The sequence below is a fragment of the Ylistrum balloti genome, unplaced genomic scaffold (genome assembly GCF_031769215.1).
Source record: "Ylistrum balloti isolate Yb309-2 unplaced genomic scaffold, AGI_CSIRO_Ybal_v1 Utg371144, whole genome shotgun sequence".
In the NCBI taxonomy this organism is placed as follows: Eukaryota; Metazoa; Mollusca; class Bivalvia; order Pectinida; family Pectinidae; genus Ylistrum; species Ylistrum balloti.
Genome location: NW_026782627.1, coordinates 33,184 through 52,517, shown reverse-complemented (window position 1 = coordinate 52,517; position 19,334 = coordinate 33,184). Strand labels below are relative to the sequence as shown.

Here is a 19,334-nt window from a genome sequence, read left to right as displayed (position 1 = left end):
TATTCTTTGAAAGCGATTCCGTAAGAATTAGCGTGGTACACTGAGCTGCGTCCTTGTTAACCGCCCTGATTTTCCGGTTCACATAAACACATAGTGTACCTTGCTAATTAGTGGATTCAATTTTTGATATTTTGTTCTGATATCTTTAGATACTTAGTTCGCTGTGTGTGAATTTTTTGTTTACAAACTGAAAACCGTTTAACTCATCTATGAAAAATCTTATACATACCTCTGGTATCGATATCAGGCTACACTATGTTTGTGCAGTTTAAGGATAAGTTGTTTTTGCTATTTTGCTAATACCACGAAAAGAATTGCTAAAAGAAAGAAATCCGTGTTCCCGAGCATTGTTAGGCTACAACTCGTAATCTATCTAACACACTGCGTCATTATTTGTTTTGTACATTGGCCCCTGCTAAGTATACGAGTACACAACTCTTAATAAATGACATTCCAGAGCTGCTGTTCAATTAATTTGTACAAAGACATTACCACATTGTGAACAAAGACATCAACGTCGTAAGACACCAAAGATTTCCACCAAAATGACAGCTGAGTGGGTTAACTTTAACTGGTGTTTTTTTTATTTATCTTACTCTGTTTATATTGTTTTGTAACTCTATGATGGACTTTATGTAAGTATATTACTGTACAATTATTTGTTAATAAATTATATATCTAAAATGCAATAAAAAAAAAAAGAGAGAAATAGACACGAACTTGGTACTGCTGCCAGTGTTTTTAATCTGTGAACGTAAATGTATCAGACAATTCTATCACAGAAGTCCGAATATTTTTAAGTTAACGATATTACTGAGCACCAATAATGTAAAAGAATTATGTAATTTAGTGAACTGTTTATATCATGCTTCACGGAAACGCATAGAACTTAGTGATTGATAGAACTAATAGTACACTACAGTATCATTGTAAGCTTACTCTCCATTTAAACTCATTTGTATAACATTTTTTCATATTTGTACCACATTGTGTAATTATGTGTTTGTTATTAAACCTATGAGTCGGATGGCTCAAGGAAAAAATAAATGAAAATGAACGATTACCGTGTAAAATTCCTAGGGAAACATTTGATGTCCTACAGTGTATTTATATAACTCTAAATCATAGCTTAGTCAGCAATCATTTATGATTATTGAATGTCTGTAGTATGTCCTACCGCGTGATATATTATGTAATACAGAATGTCTGTAGTATGCCCTGTAATTTATTGCAATATATTTGGTCTGTTGTACACCTGACTATGTGGACAACAGAAGGCTCCAGAGCTCCATGTCATCAGTGCCTAACCAAAGCAGCGGTTGGGTTATCATTAGCAGAGAAATCTGTAAGTTCACATCGTAATACAGAATGTGCAAACAGTACGAGTCACCCGAACGTAGTCTTACCGACAAGTTTGTTTGTTGTGATTTGTTTACTGAAGGACGCGTTTATGTATGTTTTATGTCGGTAGACTCAAAAATAGAAAAAGTGTTGTTTTGTTTGATACCTAAAAACTCATTAACTCGCTGGCAGCTGTTGAATTAAACACAATGTCGATATATGCCTTTCTCTTTCATTTAGGTTAGAATGGCCGTGTAGTACTAATCACTCTTTCCTTTTCCCATCACGTCACGTCAACCTTTTTGTGTTGGTACGTTGGTGGATGTTGATACATTTCCCCAAGAAATAAAGTTCTACCGAAATGAAACCAAACGAACAGGTTCTGTAATATTACAACAGTGTACAACAAATATCGCTCTATTACCCCTGCCTGGCCCCCATGACAATAAAAGCATGCCCTAACGTTGTATTGGCTCAGTTTAAATATCGCACTAGCCAACTGTGTACGCTTACAATCTATGTGCCAGTTTGTGCTTTATTAGCTTTCCTGATGTAGGGTGGATAGAACGACATACTGTCAGCGCCTGTACATTAACCCAGTCCGTAGGAGATCGTACAGTGGATCCCACGTTGCCATGTCTGTTCGGGGTAGCACCTCGCGTCGAAATAAGGAGTACCATTCTCTTCGGTCAGAGCTTCTGAGGGCCAATTCATTGTTTGTAGACCCCGAGTTCCCACCTAATAACTCATCCTTGACATTCAATGGTCATACGCCACGAAACTTCGTCAAAGTTGTTTGGAAACGTCCTACGGTAAGTCAATAGTTTTAAGTATCGTATGATTAATTAGTATTTTTAAATACTTCCTACTTTCGATATAACCCCGTTTTGCCGCATAGGTCAAATGAGGCTGTGCAAGCAACATGGATGCTCTAAGTATATCGTATAGATTTGGAAAAAAATGACAAGTGAAATACAAACAACTAGTGGCAGGATGATTCACCTGTTAACCTACAGACCTATGCATCGTGTTGATATTGTGTAGAACTGTCAGATTTCGGGCCAGGCTCTACACTTGTACCGAGTTCTACCTACTTCGTATACTTGCACATTGTTTATTACCTGGGTAAAACCCTGACCCACGATATAACCTCTTTTCTAACTACATCGACATGCCTGATACACACGTGTTAAATCAATAGCTTTACCTGAGACGATATAGAACACACGGTAATGGCCCCTTAAAGTAGGCTGTACATTTTTAACACGAGATGGTTATAGTAATGCCTGTGGCAATCTTTAAATTATATCCATAATAGCATCGCATGAATACATAACACAGTTTAGGTGATGACAGACCTCAAGCAGACAAAATATAATTCACAAATTATGCTTTACACGTATATCCTGCCGGTAATCGACACATTTCTACACACACTGGTCTATAAGGCTGTGAAACATATGGATACCGGGACCCTAACAGTGTAAAGGAATGAATCTATTAAAAGTAGATTTACCGGTTCACAAAAGAATTATCTCTTAAAAATCATTTTACGTTTATGCATATTAAAATTTGGCCTTGAACGTGTCGTTTTCCTACTATCTGACTTTAGCATTTTTTCTGTTATATACAAAATATCAAATGTGTTTCTCTTGCATGATTGTAAATTACATACACGCTAAAAATGTAGATAATTTTTCATGTTTATAAAGAGCAACGTGTATAGTGAGCTATACCGTATATAATCACTAAGCTTGTGATAGATATATTGATAAGTTGTAAATATACATCCGTTCTTACTGGAGCGGTTCAAAATTAAAACAATGTTCACTCTACAAACCTGTAATTAGCGCTTATGTAGTGATGTCTATATATAACTTTTATGAAGGACACAACAGACACTTGTAGGTGTTGACTGTATATCCGATATCAGGACGTAACATTAACGTATACAGAAACAGAGCGACATCCCATCTGCCCCAGATTACCCGCTACTAATTACAGTGACTATTGACATTTCTGTTTAACAGAGACGCTCCGATACATGTATGAAACATTTAGTAAAGCTTGTTGTCTATTTCCCTGATGGTTACCATGACACCAGAAAACGGCAATGGTTTTTCTTCATATAGAGACAGGTTCATGGAAGCGTTAATTCATGTTTGAATTGATAACACGTGTTTTTAAAACAAACAAATTAAATACACGCCGAGAAAATAGATTTAGTTATTGTAACGTTCATCACACATGTGGACACACTATTTAGATTAACAAGTTGTGACATTTAATTGAAATTTTCAAAGAAAATACATTAAGATGGACATGTATAACTAAGTTCCCTATTGTTGCTCGAGACTGACCCCCTGTTATATCGTACCGATTACATAACATTTAAATAATAAAATTATTACCAGAGACATCTACTTGTGAAGCAAGTACAACTACACTGGTTACACTGCTGTTATATACATCACTGTTTTGACACAAAAAGAGGTAATAATGACACGCGTAGGATTTCAATGTACGTTAATGTTTTTATATACGGTTTACAGTTTATTCTCATATATGTGACTGTTTCTGCCTTCGTGTATGCCAATATGCACACTGGTGAGCTTTAATGGTGATGAAATTAAAGAAGTGTTCCTGTAAGTTCTGTCTGATTAAATTTAGATTTATATCCGTTTATTTATGCATCAATATGTACCATATACAGAAACGGTGGTCATATTCTCAGTTAGGTCCATATTTCTGACTAGTCCAAGAAACAACGGCTTTATTACGCAGCTGAATTCATTATCTTACCGTGTAATTCTAATTTGTATTGGAGAGTGCTATTAAGTTGTGTAATTTCTACAGTGCTTTCATTTTGAATTTAGTGATATATTCAATGTGATAACATATTAAAATTGTTGTTATCCATATCAAAAGATATTTCTTCGCTGTGTATTAGAGTATGATAAACTTCTTGTCGTGAAAGCAAAAGTGCCTACATGTTTAAAATGAATGAAGAAACTTGGCGAGCTTCTCTGCGTAACGAATGATAAAAAGTAACAAAAACAATTTGTTGTTTACGTACACAAAAGGGAGACTGAACGCAGTTACAGCCAGAAGGCGTGGAAGGTCAGTGCCGTAACAATACAGGACAGTATCTCAGACTTTTGACCTCACTATACAATGTGAACTGTTGATGGGTGTTTTATGATTTTTCCTTAGAAAGTTTATTAACCGTTAATCCCTTTAGGGTATGTGTCACGTATGTATATTACAAGCATCCAGTGCAATGTTGCCAAGATATTTACCTGGCACCTGAGAAACGTCCTGTGGATGATTTATGTCTTAATAACCTGATACTTTTTCCCCACTAATTATACTGTTTTATTGTATATAGGACATTGTACGAAATCCAAAACTATTTGTAAGAGGAGCGAGCAGATTCGATCTTGACCAAGGAGCTTTGGGTAAGATTAAAAGCAATAGGACATTGATATGAAAGTATGTTTGAGAGGTAAGATTAATAGAATCTTACATAGGTCTGTTTCATGTATAGTTTAGCTGGTCCAACTTTGGAGTTGAGATATCACTGACAACACAGCATACCTATAACCTATTTAACTTACATACTTAAAACTACAGTAACAAATTGCAAGCTGTGAAAATATTTATCGCTACAGACTATTGTGAGTAGCGTCTTAGCACGTGTCAGCTGTCCGTCCTTACTCATTTTGGTATAGAGATGTCCCATTGAATTGGTCTCTACCAAACTTAAAAAGTTTAAATGATGATGAGAGACAATTGTGTCACAAGAAAGCTTATACTTAACGAGCACTCGTGTTTCCGTTGTGGTATTCTTACCTGGTGTTTTATTTCCTGTTACGGACCTTCACATTGAGTTCATATTTCGATTACGTCATTTCATACTGAAAAAGAAAGAAAAATAGAGGTGAGAAGATTGTTTTATTAGTAATGTTCATACAGAAGGTTAAAATGAGTAAATAAAAATACAAGAATGATCCATTTGTATAATTTATTTACCTAGTACATATGTTTTTCACATCATATATGTTTGTTTTATGCCACATACAGAAGTTTTGAAACTCTAAGCTATGAAGTTTATATCGCTTTCGCCTTTTTATTACCTCGTAAAATACGTATATCTTAAAGGCGATTAGTTTTCAATAGATGAAAATACGGTACTGTATTCTAACGTTCGGTTTAGGAAACACTTTAATACTGTCAACTACCTGCTGTTGCTTTCGCGTTTATGTCTGGATAAAGGATACTCACACCATTAATTACTGAGGTCTTCTTGACAGGCGTTTTTATTAGTAATTAAGATTCATGTCTCCTTGTGTTGTTGATGTAGTATTTATTTCTACATGGTTTTGCCCAGGAAACTGTTGGTTCATTGCCGGTGCAGCTGTTGTAGCAACCCATGGTAAACTTATAGAACGAGTCGTTCCGAACGACCAGGACTTTGACGTCGACTATGCAGGTATGGAGACTCTTTTTACTGTACAAACCAATTCTGTGGTAAACTCGATAAAAAAAACGTAGGAAAATGATAATTGTGCTTTATGTTTTGTCGCTTTTTTTGTTAATTCGAATTCGTTACCTTGATTTTAAAATGTTGATATTTCATTGATGTTCTACCAAATTTGTTTTAATGTTTAAATCGTATCTTTCTTATCTGTAACATTATCTCTGTTGTCCTCTGTAGGTATATTTCACTTCAACTTTTGGTGGTACGGCAAATGGACGGAAGTGGTCATCGACGACTATCTACCCACAGATGGGTTCCGGCTTATATACGGAAGGAACCGAGAGCAGCAATCGGAGTTTTGGCCATCGCTTCTCGAGAAGGCATATGCTAAGTAAGTAATGATGTACAGGATTTCAATATTACTCATTATGCATTCTTTTATATGACTATCCATGGCGGTATGGTATGATTCATTTAATAGTATATAAACCATAAATGTTGTTTTTTAGAGAGTTCCCCTATTTTTGCCGATGGAATAAAATTTTCAAAATATAATTTTATTATCCATCTCATGACTTTCTGGAAAAATCTTCCATTATTATTTCGATCAAAGTCACGAAAACTACCTTTGCAGAATAGTACATTAACTCAAGTTACGAAAAGTAGCCATTCTGACAAGGTTTTGTAAGATAATGTCTATTCATTTGAATTCGAAATTGATGTATATATCTATGGACATTATTCTTCCAAGACTCCGTGGGTGCTACGAGGCGTTAGTTGGAGGGAAGCTGGACGTCGCCATTGTCGATATGACAGGCGGTATATCGGAGAGAATCGATATGACGAATAAATCAGATATACCCAACGATCTGTACGATGTCATGTGGAAGTGCTATAAAATGAATTCCATGTTAGGAGCGAGCATGCGTGTGAGTAGTTTTCATGTTTTGATATATCAATCATCCATTTTTGTTCTTTGTTTTAGTTTATATATTATTATTAGTGATAAAGTGCCTTTATTTTGGTACATATAGGTTCTTAAGTGATTTTTCATTATATCAGACAGTTTATGAAACCAGTCTTAGAAGCTTTTATTTTGGGCGAGCCTAGGCGAGATGAGAGTCGTTATAGGGAAAGATCTAGGTGGCAAGCTGATGTAGAATCGTGTCATTAATCAAACAGTTGGAGGTGATGTGTTGTGTCAGAAAGATGTGTCCTTAGTATCAATCGCGATATTTTTCTCATTAATGAAGTTGATTAATACTATTAATTCACACCTTCAGTATTTGTGATGTAAATGCGGTTCGACTTACGTAGAAACGAAAATCTGAAACACTACCTATTCATTTATGTTTGACTTAATGCCAATTTATGCAAAGAAACTGGTATTGAACCCCACATTCATGAGATGTACACATTTCTCTCTTCAAAAGGACTCGGGATTTAACGTAGTTAAAACCTGGCACGGTAAAGTATAGGTTTGAAGAGTAGTTTTTGGGTATACATATATAATTACGTAAACAACAAATTCATTCGACCATGGCAAAAAAGTGGATTCGGTTACTGATGTTCTGTATTGTGGCATTCTTTTTATCAATTAAAGCAAAATATAAACAACCTTGACAGTTAGACTGAACTGTGCGTTTTGTTTTACCATTTCCGTTCAAACGGATTTGTGGGAATTGAAACGTTCATATCAATAATAAAGATTAAAAAAAATGTTTGGGCTTATAATTGACAAGATCACACGTGAAAACCGTTGTCGGTATCCTGAGCTTAAAGAACACGTAATTTGTGTTTGCCGGTATACTACATATATTCGATATTAGAATCGTTATGACATCGTCATTTTCTCACAAATCAAACTTTGTACAGAATGTTATCTCAGTCATACCAAATATCACAGTCTCCCATGCGTGTCTTTTTAAGCATTTTGTGAGATTCAAGATAAGATAATTATATTTTGTTGTGTTAACTCTCGACAGCGTCTCCTGTTAAACCAGAATTTATTATCTAATCTCCAGTATATACATAAAACAAGCACACTATCCCCTAAGTGATTATACGATTAACATCTTCTAAGTCTAAGTTCCTCATGTTGTAGTTGGAAAATTTAGCTATCTGAAACTTAGACTTGTAGGATAAAAAAAACCCAAAAAACCAAAAAACGTCCATCGAATTTACATTCATACCGTAGCTAAATATACTTACTGAGTTTAATGATTAATTAAAGGTAAGTATTCCAGTTTTGTGCAGATTTTTTTTGACGGAGTGAACTGTAATTGCAACCCAGAAGTATATCTTATTCCGTACGGTAACACAAGCAGTCGACCGTATATTATCAAGATCGATATGACATCGCCTGGTCATTTTTCCCTTTTTAAATTGAATTCTTACATATTGTATCAAAATCTTTCGAACAATATATCCTCTGATGTCTTTTACTTAAATAAGCATATTGTGAAATAGACTTCAACGACCAGACGCTTTTTTTCTTACCGTGAAACAAAATACGTTTACAGCCGGCGATCGCACAGAATTAAAATCGTCATATTTGGGATATACATCTCTTAGATATCTAACAGTACTCGAACCAAAAATTATGAAATCATGACATTAGACCAAAAATGGCCCTTATCCTAACAAGTACTTTATCCTATTTTTGTTTTGTCCATAAAAGTTGAAGGACCCGGCCAATACGACAACACGAGAGGTAGAATTACCAAATGGACTGTTCAGGGGCCACGCCTACAGTATTACGGGACTAGCTACAGTGAGTGTTGATCAATGGGACCCTAGTTTGAAGGCGATATCATTGTTCATTCTTAGTAATCACATAATGTATCGAGTGAACTAATCCCTTGCACAAGGCGATACTTGCTTTAAGTCGAGTGTGATTCAGTGGTAAAACATGAGCAAAGCCATACACAGATAAACATCCTTTCAACTATAATCAATGCATCCAGCTTATAACTTTATTTCCATACAACACACAAATTTGTAATTGAAGATCCTTTATCGGATCCAATGGACAGATACATGTGTAAAAGGTTATTAATTTAACAATCAGGTACCGTATCGAGGAATGAACATACAACTTGTCAGACTAAGAAACCCCTGGGGACACGATGAGTGGAAGGGCGATTGGTCAGACGGGTAATGTTATACAACTGAATATTGTTTAAATGAAAGAAGTGGTCAGAAATTAAAAACGTTTTCACTGGTTGTGAAGGTATCATAAATATAGATAATTTGTTTTCCTTAGATGTTTATTTTCTGATAGAATTACATAAAATCCTAAATTGTAATTTCCCTCCAAATCATATTTAGAACGAGATATTTAATGATCTGTTTATAAAAATCAAGTAACGATATTGAAACTGCATTATCTTTGTCCTTTCCTGTTTATGTAAAATTCATTTCTCTGATGTATATGATATTTTTATCTGAATCCACAGATCTGACCAGATGAAAAGTATGTCATATGAAGTCCGCAAACAGCTTCATATAGTTGTAAGAAATGACGGCGAATTCTGGTAAGTTTCACGTGATCACTAATTAACAATTAGTTTTTAAGTGGTGATATCTTAGAAGTCAATTTTATAAGGATTTTCTAAATCTAAATTGAATAATCAAACAAACGTATCCTTAACTGATATCTACATAAGATTGCCTCATTTCATATTAATTATGAAACGTTAAACAGGAAGTGTAGACAGGAATGTGAAAAAACGTAATTCGAAATCAAGAGCGATGGTAAAAGCGCTAATTTAGAAGAAACGAGAGATTTATATGGAGATGTGTAAAACGTGAAAGTACAAATGTTCTGGAAGCTTTTTTGGCGTATTTCTACTGGCAACATCTACTATATGTTGTTTTCAAAACTTAATATCAATTCTCAACGTGAAACCTACAGCACACTAATTAACATAATAAAACGTTTAAAAACAGCATTTCTCTTCCATAGTCTTTGTTTATTAGAATGCTTTCAGAACGATTCTAATGAATATCTTTGTGACTGAATTCAAATGTTACGGGAATGTGTTTTATATTGTGTCATCCTATATCGTTTTTCTGTAAATTAGGATGTCCTATCATGATGTGTTGCTGAACTTTGATGAGATACAATTGTGTCACCTGCAACCAGATGCATTGTTGGAGGAAATATCAATTGATGAGGCAAGTAAAAAACACTTGAAATTAAATTATGTAAATTTCCGCCATGTACATTGAAAAATCGTGAATTATGTCACGAGAAAAGCTATTCAAAGAAGCTACATCCATCTATGGATTTGATTCACTAACATGTATACTGATACAATTTGCATTATATGGAGAAGTGTTTTTTAATAACGGTTCAACGTGTCACACTAACAATTCGGGTGATTTTATGAAGATTATAAACAATTAGTCTACATGTTTATTGCAGAGACAGCAGGCATGGCAAGTCGTGGTTTACCACGATGCTTGGATAAAAGGTGTCACTGCCGGGGGATGTGGAAACAAGCCGTATGAGGGTAGGTAAAGGTTATCACGTCACTTTAAAACATTTACATATGTGGGATTTGTAGAGAAGAGAATTGCCAACGTAATGTGTGGAGATGGAAAATAGGAATTTACATAACTAGACAATACCAGTGTAGTATTTAATGCAAACTAAATCAGAAAGATTTGCAAGGTGCGTCGTTTGCCTTCGTTACACGTTTTGCTTAATTTTTTTTTTCAGAATTGTTCATTCTGTTTGTCATTACAGTTTTATATGATATGAAGATATAAAACGAAGGCCAGGTATCAATTTCTTCGCGGATATTACTCCAATGAGTTATGGCTGAGAACAGGACTGATATCTTATTAGATATTGTATACATTTAGCATATATGGCACAAAAATATAAAATGAGAATGTAATTTATAATAATACGAAAGTATACTTACAGCTTATTTCTCGAAACAGATCTGTACTGGAGGAATCCCCAATTCTTTGTTACCCTGAAGGATGTGGATGAGACTGACAATAGCGGCAAATGTACACTTATCGTGTCTCTGTTGGAAAAAGAGCAGGACAATAGGAACAAAGTGGCTATGGCCTTCGATATCTACAGAGTGTGTAATGGTGACTTGTTATACGAGTGTTACATGGTCGTGGGGTGTTTAGATGGTATATCAATGACATTTATTAGGAAACACAAATACAAATACATTAATAGGATAGATATTGATGCTTTCGTCAATTTGTTCCATATCTCGATACTGTAACATACTTAATTTGGCGCATTATCACTATTTTCCAAATTAGCATAACGCTGAATCTGCGCATCCACATTTCATTGGGTATAACCATCATACAATTACTGTGTTTTCTTATTTTAGTTTGATACTTTCAGCACGAAAATCGTTAAGGAAAGATAACCGTGCGTTTACAGTATATCGAAATAATAATGTAAATCAGGAATGAATTTTCATGGGATTTGTTTTCTTCAAAAATGTCTATTTTGTGAGCACATCAGTTTGAGTATCATTGGTAAAGACGACAGAGTTTAAGACTAAAATCATTTCAAGGAGGTATTAGTTCTTTAAAGTAATCCTCCTTGAAACTGATGCTTTTACAGTGGCACCTCTTTAAAACGAACTGTCAGACTTGCGTAAAATGATAACTCGCCTTAGTGTGACACTGGAAACATTCTTGATTTTGAACTTTATTCAACACTCCAAAGAGTCACTTGTTACTACATTGTAAAAGATTGATAGATAGGTTACTGTTAACAGCTCAAGAATCCACAAAGAAGACCACTTGATGGAGAAACTGTATCAAGAAATGCTCTTCATCAAGAAAAGTCTTCTGGCAACTACGAATTTTATAGAGAGAATACGAAGCGGTTTCAATTTTCACCAGGAACGTATGTCGTCATCCCAAGTACATTCTACCCTAACGTAGAATCACAATTCATGTTACGGTTCTTCACGGAAAAACCTTCTGATAGTGGGTAAGTACTATACAAAACCTCACGCCCTTTGCGACTTTCTAACAATCGAGTTTCTGAAAATTGCCATCACTGAGATGAATATTCCATTTGAAATTATACCATTTTCTTTGTAGTTCGTTTCCAATTAAATGAATATAACGCATTGTTCATACATGCCATCTTTTAAAGAAATGTGACCATTTTCAATGTTTGTGATTCACCTCTGTATATAGAGTGCTGTTGTTATTGCAGTGTCTTGGATGAAGAATCTGGCCCGGGAACATCCGTGAGTAATAAGACATTGAATTTCATACCAGCATGAAATCAAAGAAATTCAAAACTTCAGTCAGCAAAATGAATAATTTCAAAAACAGTTTTTGGTTGATAAGTTCAACATCTACGGAACAGTACATCTTACATTGTGTTATCTTAGGTGGGGAATCAAAACCATTAATAAAAAATGGCGCTATTAGACTAGGTAAAATTTTGCATTGAACTGAACAAAACACTATTCAATATTTTCGAGCTTTTAGTAATAAACGCAAATATCCATAATCATGTAAGTGCTACATATATAAACATAATTGGCAGCTCCGTCATATATCTTAAGCAAATGCTAATGAGTAGATAATTCGCATAAGAGAAATTACCTATTTAGGAAGAAATGGTTGCTAAGAAATCAGTAAATCGTTTCAAATTTATCATTTTTTATTCTATATACGTAACAAACATCATGTTTCTTAGTCACATCACAAAACAATTTATGTACAATTTCAAATATTTAGATGTCAGATATTTGATGTTTTTTGTTTCAGACAAACCATGTTCCTACGGATGACCCTATAAAAGCCATTTTTAAAGCATGCACCAAAGAGGATGGAAAGATGTATGCAAGAGAATTGAAAAAGTTTTTAAGGAAACTTACTGCTCTTGGTGAGGAGAGGGGAAAAACACCACACACACATCACCACACACACACACACACACACACACACACACACACGAATAAAACTTAAGATACTGTATATCCAAATATTGAATTAAACTGCAAGCTGTTTTGTCCTTCTAAGACCCGTCAGTGATGTTAAGGGTCTAAATTTTGAAACTTGGAGGCGACTGTGATAATTTACATAACAAAGCCATCGTAGAGATATGATATGAATATACTGTATTTTACATCAATGACACACAATAATAATTATTGTATACAGTATTCACATCGTACAACTGTTATTTATACTATATCATCTTCGTAACTTCCGGGCTCTTGTTATAAAGGTGAAATGTCCCATGCGTGTATTTCATATTAGTAATGTAAAAAAAAATAGTTTACATCAATTAAAATATTTCTTTATAGTACAGGTGCTAGTTAATTGCTTACAGTGTTTTTGGGTCCTACAGTCACTTTAATAACCAGATCTTTGTTTCAGAGCACAAAGAACCAATCAAGTTTAACACTGAAACCTGTAGATGTTTAGTAACCTTAATGGATGTATCCTTCCAATCTTACAATCAGGCCTAACAGAATTAGGAGAGTTTAGTCATCACCGTCTGTAAGGATTGGATGGTTGTAATATGACAGCGTTTTAATCCAGTCAGATTTTTCCTCTGTTTACCAATACTTCGTCAAATCATTTGAACATTTATAATTGTTTCTTTGACAATGAAATATAGCATTGTGTGACACTACTACCTGTTACGCACTACGCTCTCACGCCGTTCTATACATCTATGTGTGTGTGTGTCCAATCTCTTTAGGTCTCTGTGCTGAAGGTATGGCGTGAGATTGTACTCGGTACCTTTATTACATGATAATAAGCGGCTCATAAATAAGTATATCTTTACTTCTGATCTTCTTCACAAGTATTTCTGTTTGGAATGTCCACCTTGACATTGCCGCACTTTTGAGTTGAGCGTTTGCCTCTGAGCGGAAGACTAACAGGTTCTGTCCCCAAAATCTCGTTAAAGTATACTTGATACTCACTTCCCCCTTGGTACTAAAAGCGATGAAATGGGTGCAAAATAGAACAACTATCTCGCCCCATTATAATGGCCCAAGCGAGAGAGAAGATGGGGAAGGGTCCTGCCATTGTGCCGGTGATATGATATTAGAACCATAACAAAAACACAAGCTGAAATGAAAACCGTATCACAATTCAAGGTCGTTATTGATAGATGGAAGAACAATGTGTTCCAGAAGGCTAAGCGTCCTTTGGTTTTATCTGAGATACCCGACAAAGAAATCTTGATCTATCCTTTTTATATCAGGTTTGCAAAAGCAGGACGTGTTAATAACGAAACTAACAGGCATATTAACGAGCACCTATCACATATAACGCGAGTTCACACAAGGAGGGAAATTGATAACATCATAATAACCTTACCGCTTAAAATTTGTACTTTACGTAATAATTGATGACGATATTTTGAGAAATTGAAAGAAAGTATGGTGCTTTGTTTTCGTCAAATTAAGTTGATCCTTAGCGTTATCGAGCGAAATCGTTCAGGGGCGCTGAACTATGACGAAGCTATAAAGGCATGGAAAGAGATCCAGGGATTCAGGGTAAGTAAGATATATCTTCGCCTCTAGAAAGATGTTACCTATGATGATGCCTGCAAACACAGTATCCATATCTGAGTGAATAATTATGAAATTCTATGATTTTTCTAGGCAGTGTTTAAACAGTCTGACGCTGATGCATCCGGAAATGTTGACACCTACGAACTTGGGAAAATGTTTACTAAATTAGGTAATGTGATATAAAAAGTACATTGTTGGATTTCACAAATGTTATAAATTATAGACTTCAAATACATTCTTCGACAAATGAGAGTATATATGCAAACAAAATCATTTAAGAACATTTCTCGCAATATGTCAAGTTAATTTAGTCTGTACTATGTCCGATCAATTCTTGATCTTTCTTGTATACTTAACGTTTGATTGTACTACACTCATGTATATAAGTAGTTTCACCTACACCTGATGGTGGGCGCTATACATCTACAATGTCTGTACGAAGGAATATGGACGATAGTATATGTATGTTGAAGTCAATTCTACAGATATTATTTTCCGATGTATATTTGATATTTTCGCATCAGATTTTGTGCGAGCCTTGGCGGGCGAACATTAAAAACTTAGAGAGGATTCCATAAAACCTAGATCTAGTATGTTCAGATACTTTTACTCACATAATTCATAAACGTTACATTTTGACAAATTTGAAAATAAAAATGTGGAGGACAAAATAAAAATAGATACAACCATTTTATTCATGGCGTAACGCCATTGTCCATTTTAACATTACAATTGACTTACGATTGGCACAGCCAATGTAAAACGCACCATGATGCAGTACACTAGTGACATCACTAGATAACAGACGGATTGTATTACCTTTTTCATGTTTTATCAATAATTTACCATTTAAAATTGTTCCACTATTTAAATGAATTTAAATGTGGCACGAGGGTTACGGTAAACCTCGTAGATTTAAAGTCCTCCTGTTGTCTTTTAAGATTGTACAAAAGACACACAAGTCAATAGCACCGTTTAATAATTTAGAGTTAGATACAGTAGAGTCAAACAATGAATTAAACTGCATCATACAGCTGTTTCGTCCTTCTATGACTCGTCAGTGATGCCAAGAGCCTAAATTTTGAAGCCTTGGAGGCGACTGCGAAAACTACGAAGTCCCATAAATAAATTTTGTAATTTTCTTACATCAGAGCCAGATTACTGAAAGTAAGTTACTTTACAGGATTTCCCATCAGCAGAATGGTACTGACTGGCATTGTACGGCGATATGGTGGCAGGGACAATACTATTTCTCTACCAGACTTTATCGTTATCCTGTGTAAATTAACAGTAATGTACAGTAAGTACAACACACGTATATATAATACATATTTTTATTATCTTCTACTTGATCGTCGCCAACATGTGTACATCGACTGTTGAACACTGAACTTTTGGACATGTCAACAGACACACTGGGGTTGATTTTCTTTCGCATCATTAAAAGCAATTAGACGTTCACGTATGGCGCGTTTTCATGCTAAAATGAGCAAGAAAATTTGGGGGAAAACATTAATTTCCGAAAATGATATATCTGTTTTAGTATGACTTCCGGTTCAGCGAGGATTTAAAATCCAAAACAAAATAAATTTCTTCGGGGGACAGAACTGATACGGTGTATAATCTTTACCTCACGTATTCTGCTAAGTTCCATTAATATAAGATATTTCTAAATAAATCGCATGATTGTGTTTCACTCATGTCTTTTGCAATGGATGTATTTATCCTGGTTAAATTGCTTTTCGTTCCAATCTCAGGCCTATACCAGGAACAGTCGGGAGGGGCAAATACAGCCAAGATCAGTATGAATGAGGTATGAATTCAAGGAAATTTCATTTTGTATCTAGAAACCGATAAAGTGGCCGTCAACTTCCTTTAGTAATTATAGTTATACACTATATATAGAACCATTCGGTAGGATATATTGTGAATCTATCTTTGTTTATAGAAGATATGAGTTTGTTACTAAGAAACCATATTTATGAACTAAATATGAAGTATATATTGTGAATCTATCTTTGTTTTTATATGAGTTTGTTACTAGATATTTATGATAAATATGAAGTATATATTGTGAATCTATCTTTGTTTATAGAAGATATGATTAAGTCATTACACTAACAATACTTATCAACAGTGCTGTTTGTGAAGACAACTTGTTTTTATTTACAGTTTCTGTATTTCTCCATGTTCTGTTGATGGAGGGCGCCATATACAGTTACAACACAGACCACCATGGGTATCAGTGGACATGTTCCAGTGTTGGATGAAATATGGTAACAAAGAATTTAGGCAGTCTATTTGTTGGAAAAAGATGTCAAGAACGATTTAATCTTTAATTGCTGTTTTCTGTAAGAAACAGTCTACACTAAGACCCACATGATTGCTTTTTAGTTGTGTACATTAGTGTAGGATTAGGTGCCGGAGATTTCCACTTTTAGTAGAATCTTTATAGTTGTTTATAAAATTTTGTTATCGCAGTTTTTTATAGTGTGCTACTCGTTAACATCTACTCTCAGGTACTTACTTACGCAATATTTGATGTCAATCTTTTATTTTGATTATCAATGACATAGAGAAGTTTTCCTCCAAACAGTTATGTGATAATTCATGAGACAGAGTGGCAGATAAAAGTTATCATTACATGTGCAGACTAAACATTTTTGTTGTCAAAAGGTATTTGTTTCTATACACCATTACATTAGTCAGACATCAATATTCACTATTGATAATGACGATATTCATCCACGCGTTAATTGGATAACTTTGATTGTGACGCCAGGTCGGTCTGAAATAGGAGTTATGTTTCATTCGCAGAATAAACCCCCTGTTTTAGACATGGTGTAACCTTGTTAAAGAAATAAGAGAATGAGATCCTCAAACATACGGTGTTGATATGAATCTTATTTTTACAAATAATAAGCTATTAACAAAAAGTGATCGGGTATTTTGCAGTTTTACGATTTGTTAACTGTATGTAGTAAGATAGATAGTACCATTTCCACCTCTGTGTAAAAGGTACTAATACTGCATATTTATTGTCTGCCATTAACTTTTTTGATCTGTAAAATTTTGACGTATTTGATAAACTACTAATCTTAATACACTATATAGAACGACAAAATTAGGTATCATGCTTTAGCTATAGACGTTTTGCAAAAGGAAAAAAAATACAATGTTTTAGTGCAAGGCTCGAACTTTCTACCAGCTTATATCTATGATTTCTGCGCCTTTGGGTATGCACTATAGTAACGAGAAGTTTCCATACATCCTACAACTTTGTATGAGTAAGTTGGTGTGAGAATTGTCCTGGAATCTTGCCTACATGTGTTATTGTTAATATAAAGAGAAACAGAATCCCACACCCAAACACACCACCTCCCACACGCACACCCACACCACCTCCCACACGCACACCCACACACACACCCACACACACACCCACACACACACCCTCTCCCACACGCACACCCACCACCTCCCACACACCAACTCACACACACACACACCACCTCCCACACGCACACCCACACCACCTCCCACACGCACACCCACACACACACCCACACACACACCCTCTCCCACACGCACACCCACCACCTCCCACACACCAACTCACACACACACACCACCTCCCACACGCACACCCACACCACCTCCCACACGCACACCCACACACACACCCACACACACACCCTCTCCCACACGCACACCCACCACCTCCCACACACCAACTCACACACACACACCACCTCCCATCCACACACACACACAACCTCCCACACAAACACCCACACACACATACATATATAATCTTGAATAAAGAGATGTTGCATCTTTGTAAACGTATGAGTGGCTGACTATGAGAATGAGTTTTCAATTACCAGGGTACATATTCCATGGATGAGAAAATAACAGGATAGTGACGGATTGATTACTTGGATTTCAAGGATGGAGATTCGAGTACTGTTATACAGTTTCACATTTTTTTAATGGGATTGTTCAAATTTGAGAATGAAAGGCGTTTCTGCACTTTTTTCATATTTTCATATGATTTTCATATATACATAAGAAATGAATTAAATGTGTCAGTTTATTTCATTTATTGAATGGATGTCTCATTATTTCGCTGCTACTGATCATTTTTGCATAATGGATTATACCAATTGCTTACTTTTGTTATAGGTATTTTATATTTAAATCCGTTTACATTGTTAAGATTGTGAATTTTTCTGACAGCTGTGGTGACCTATAGATAGATAGGGAGAAGGGCTGCTGCATGATTGTGTTTTAAGACAAGAATAATTACACATATATAGTGATGTCCTCATTTTCCTTGTTCATATGTTTGATATCAATAGTTTTTTTTCAAATAATTGTTTTCAATAAAAAACTTGAAAATTTTTTTGCTTTGTTTTCATTTTACTACAAAATAGATAGTTGATGTTTAATTTAAAAAAGTTCTCAAGGCTCCAATAAAACAGCTCTTTGAATGTGACTGGAATTGAAGTTCTTATAACACAACCAGCGAAAGATTTGAGTGTGCAATTTTGATCACCTTCAGACAAATGACCAATGTGGAGCAACCTGAAGAAAATGTTTCAAAATTCTTATCATTTGGAAAATGAAATTCAAGATATTGTCGATTTCTGTAGAAAACCATGTCAGACAGTGCAAAATGAAAACATACAAAATTGGGTTCATCTTCAGATTGGGTTTATCCAATAATGTCTTTTGTATAAAAACCAAAAAAAAGATAGATTGAAATCTGAATCCCTAAATGGAAATCAAATAACATGTCAGTACATTATGACCACACTAAGTGGAATTTATGACTGTGTATGCAACGTATCCATTATTTACATCAGTCTGCAGCTAGACAGAGGTCCTGTTTGTAGAGAGAGCTACATTATAATGTGATATGATGATAAATGTTCATGTTTTCCTTAAAAAAATAACTGAACATGCTG

General features: G+C 35.0%; 1 protein-coding gene across 2 annotated transcripts; it reads left to right on the top strand.

The window, feature by feature from the left end:
• The first annotated feature begins 1,279 nt into the window (after positions 1–1,279).
• Positions 1,280–18,768, top strand: LOC132561084 (calpain-B-like). 2 transcript variants are annotated; one of them, XM_060225809.1, is made up of 21 exons: positions 1,280–1,345; positions 1,898–2,153; positions 4,730–4,799; positions 5,732–5,833; positions 6,059–6,212; positions 6,573–6,750; positions 8,502–8,594; positions 8,892–8,977; positions 9,280–9,357; positions 9,907–10,000; positions 10,251–10,338; positions 10,775–10,923; positions 11,587–11,804; positions 12,036–12,069; positions 12,599–12,716; positions 13,214–13,275; positions 14,278–14,346; positions 14,455–14,533; positions 15,548–15,664; positions 16,122–16,177; positions 16,537–18,768. In XM_060225809.1, exons 2-21 carry the CDS (start codon positions 1,977–1,979, stop codon positions 16,561–16,563), a joined length of 2,049 nt encoding a protein of 682 aa, XP_060081792.1. In that variant the 5' UTR covers positions 1,280–1,345; positions 1,898–1,976; the 3' UTR covers positions 16,564–18,768. The 2 variants fall into 2 exon arrangements, with proteins under 2 accessions (XP_060081792.1, XP_060081791.1); XM_060225808.1 differs by lacking the exon at positions 1,280–1,345 and having other exon boundaries at positions 1,833–2,153.
• Positions 18,769–19,334: the final 566 nt, after the last annotated feature.

Bases quoted from the DNA above. Each gene is read 5' to 3' on its own strand.
- LOC132561084 (XM_060225809.1), top strand. From the start codon at position 1,977: ATGTCTGTTCGGGGTAGCACCTCGCGTCGAAATAAGGAGTACCATTCT. The intron at 8,595-8,891 runs GTGAGTGTTGAT...TTTAACAATCAG, and splicing joins GTATTACGGGACTAGCTACA to GTACCGTATCGAGGAATGAA. The intron at 12,717-13,213 runs GTGAGGAGAGGG...TCTTTGTTTCAG, and splicing joins AAGGAAACTTACTGCTCTTG to AGCACAAAGAACCAATCAAG.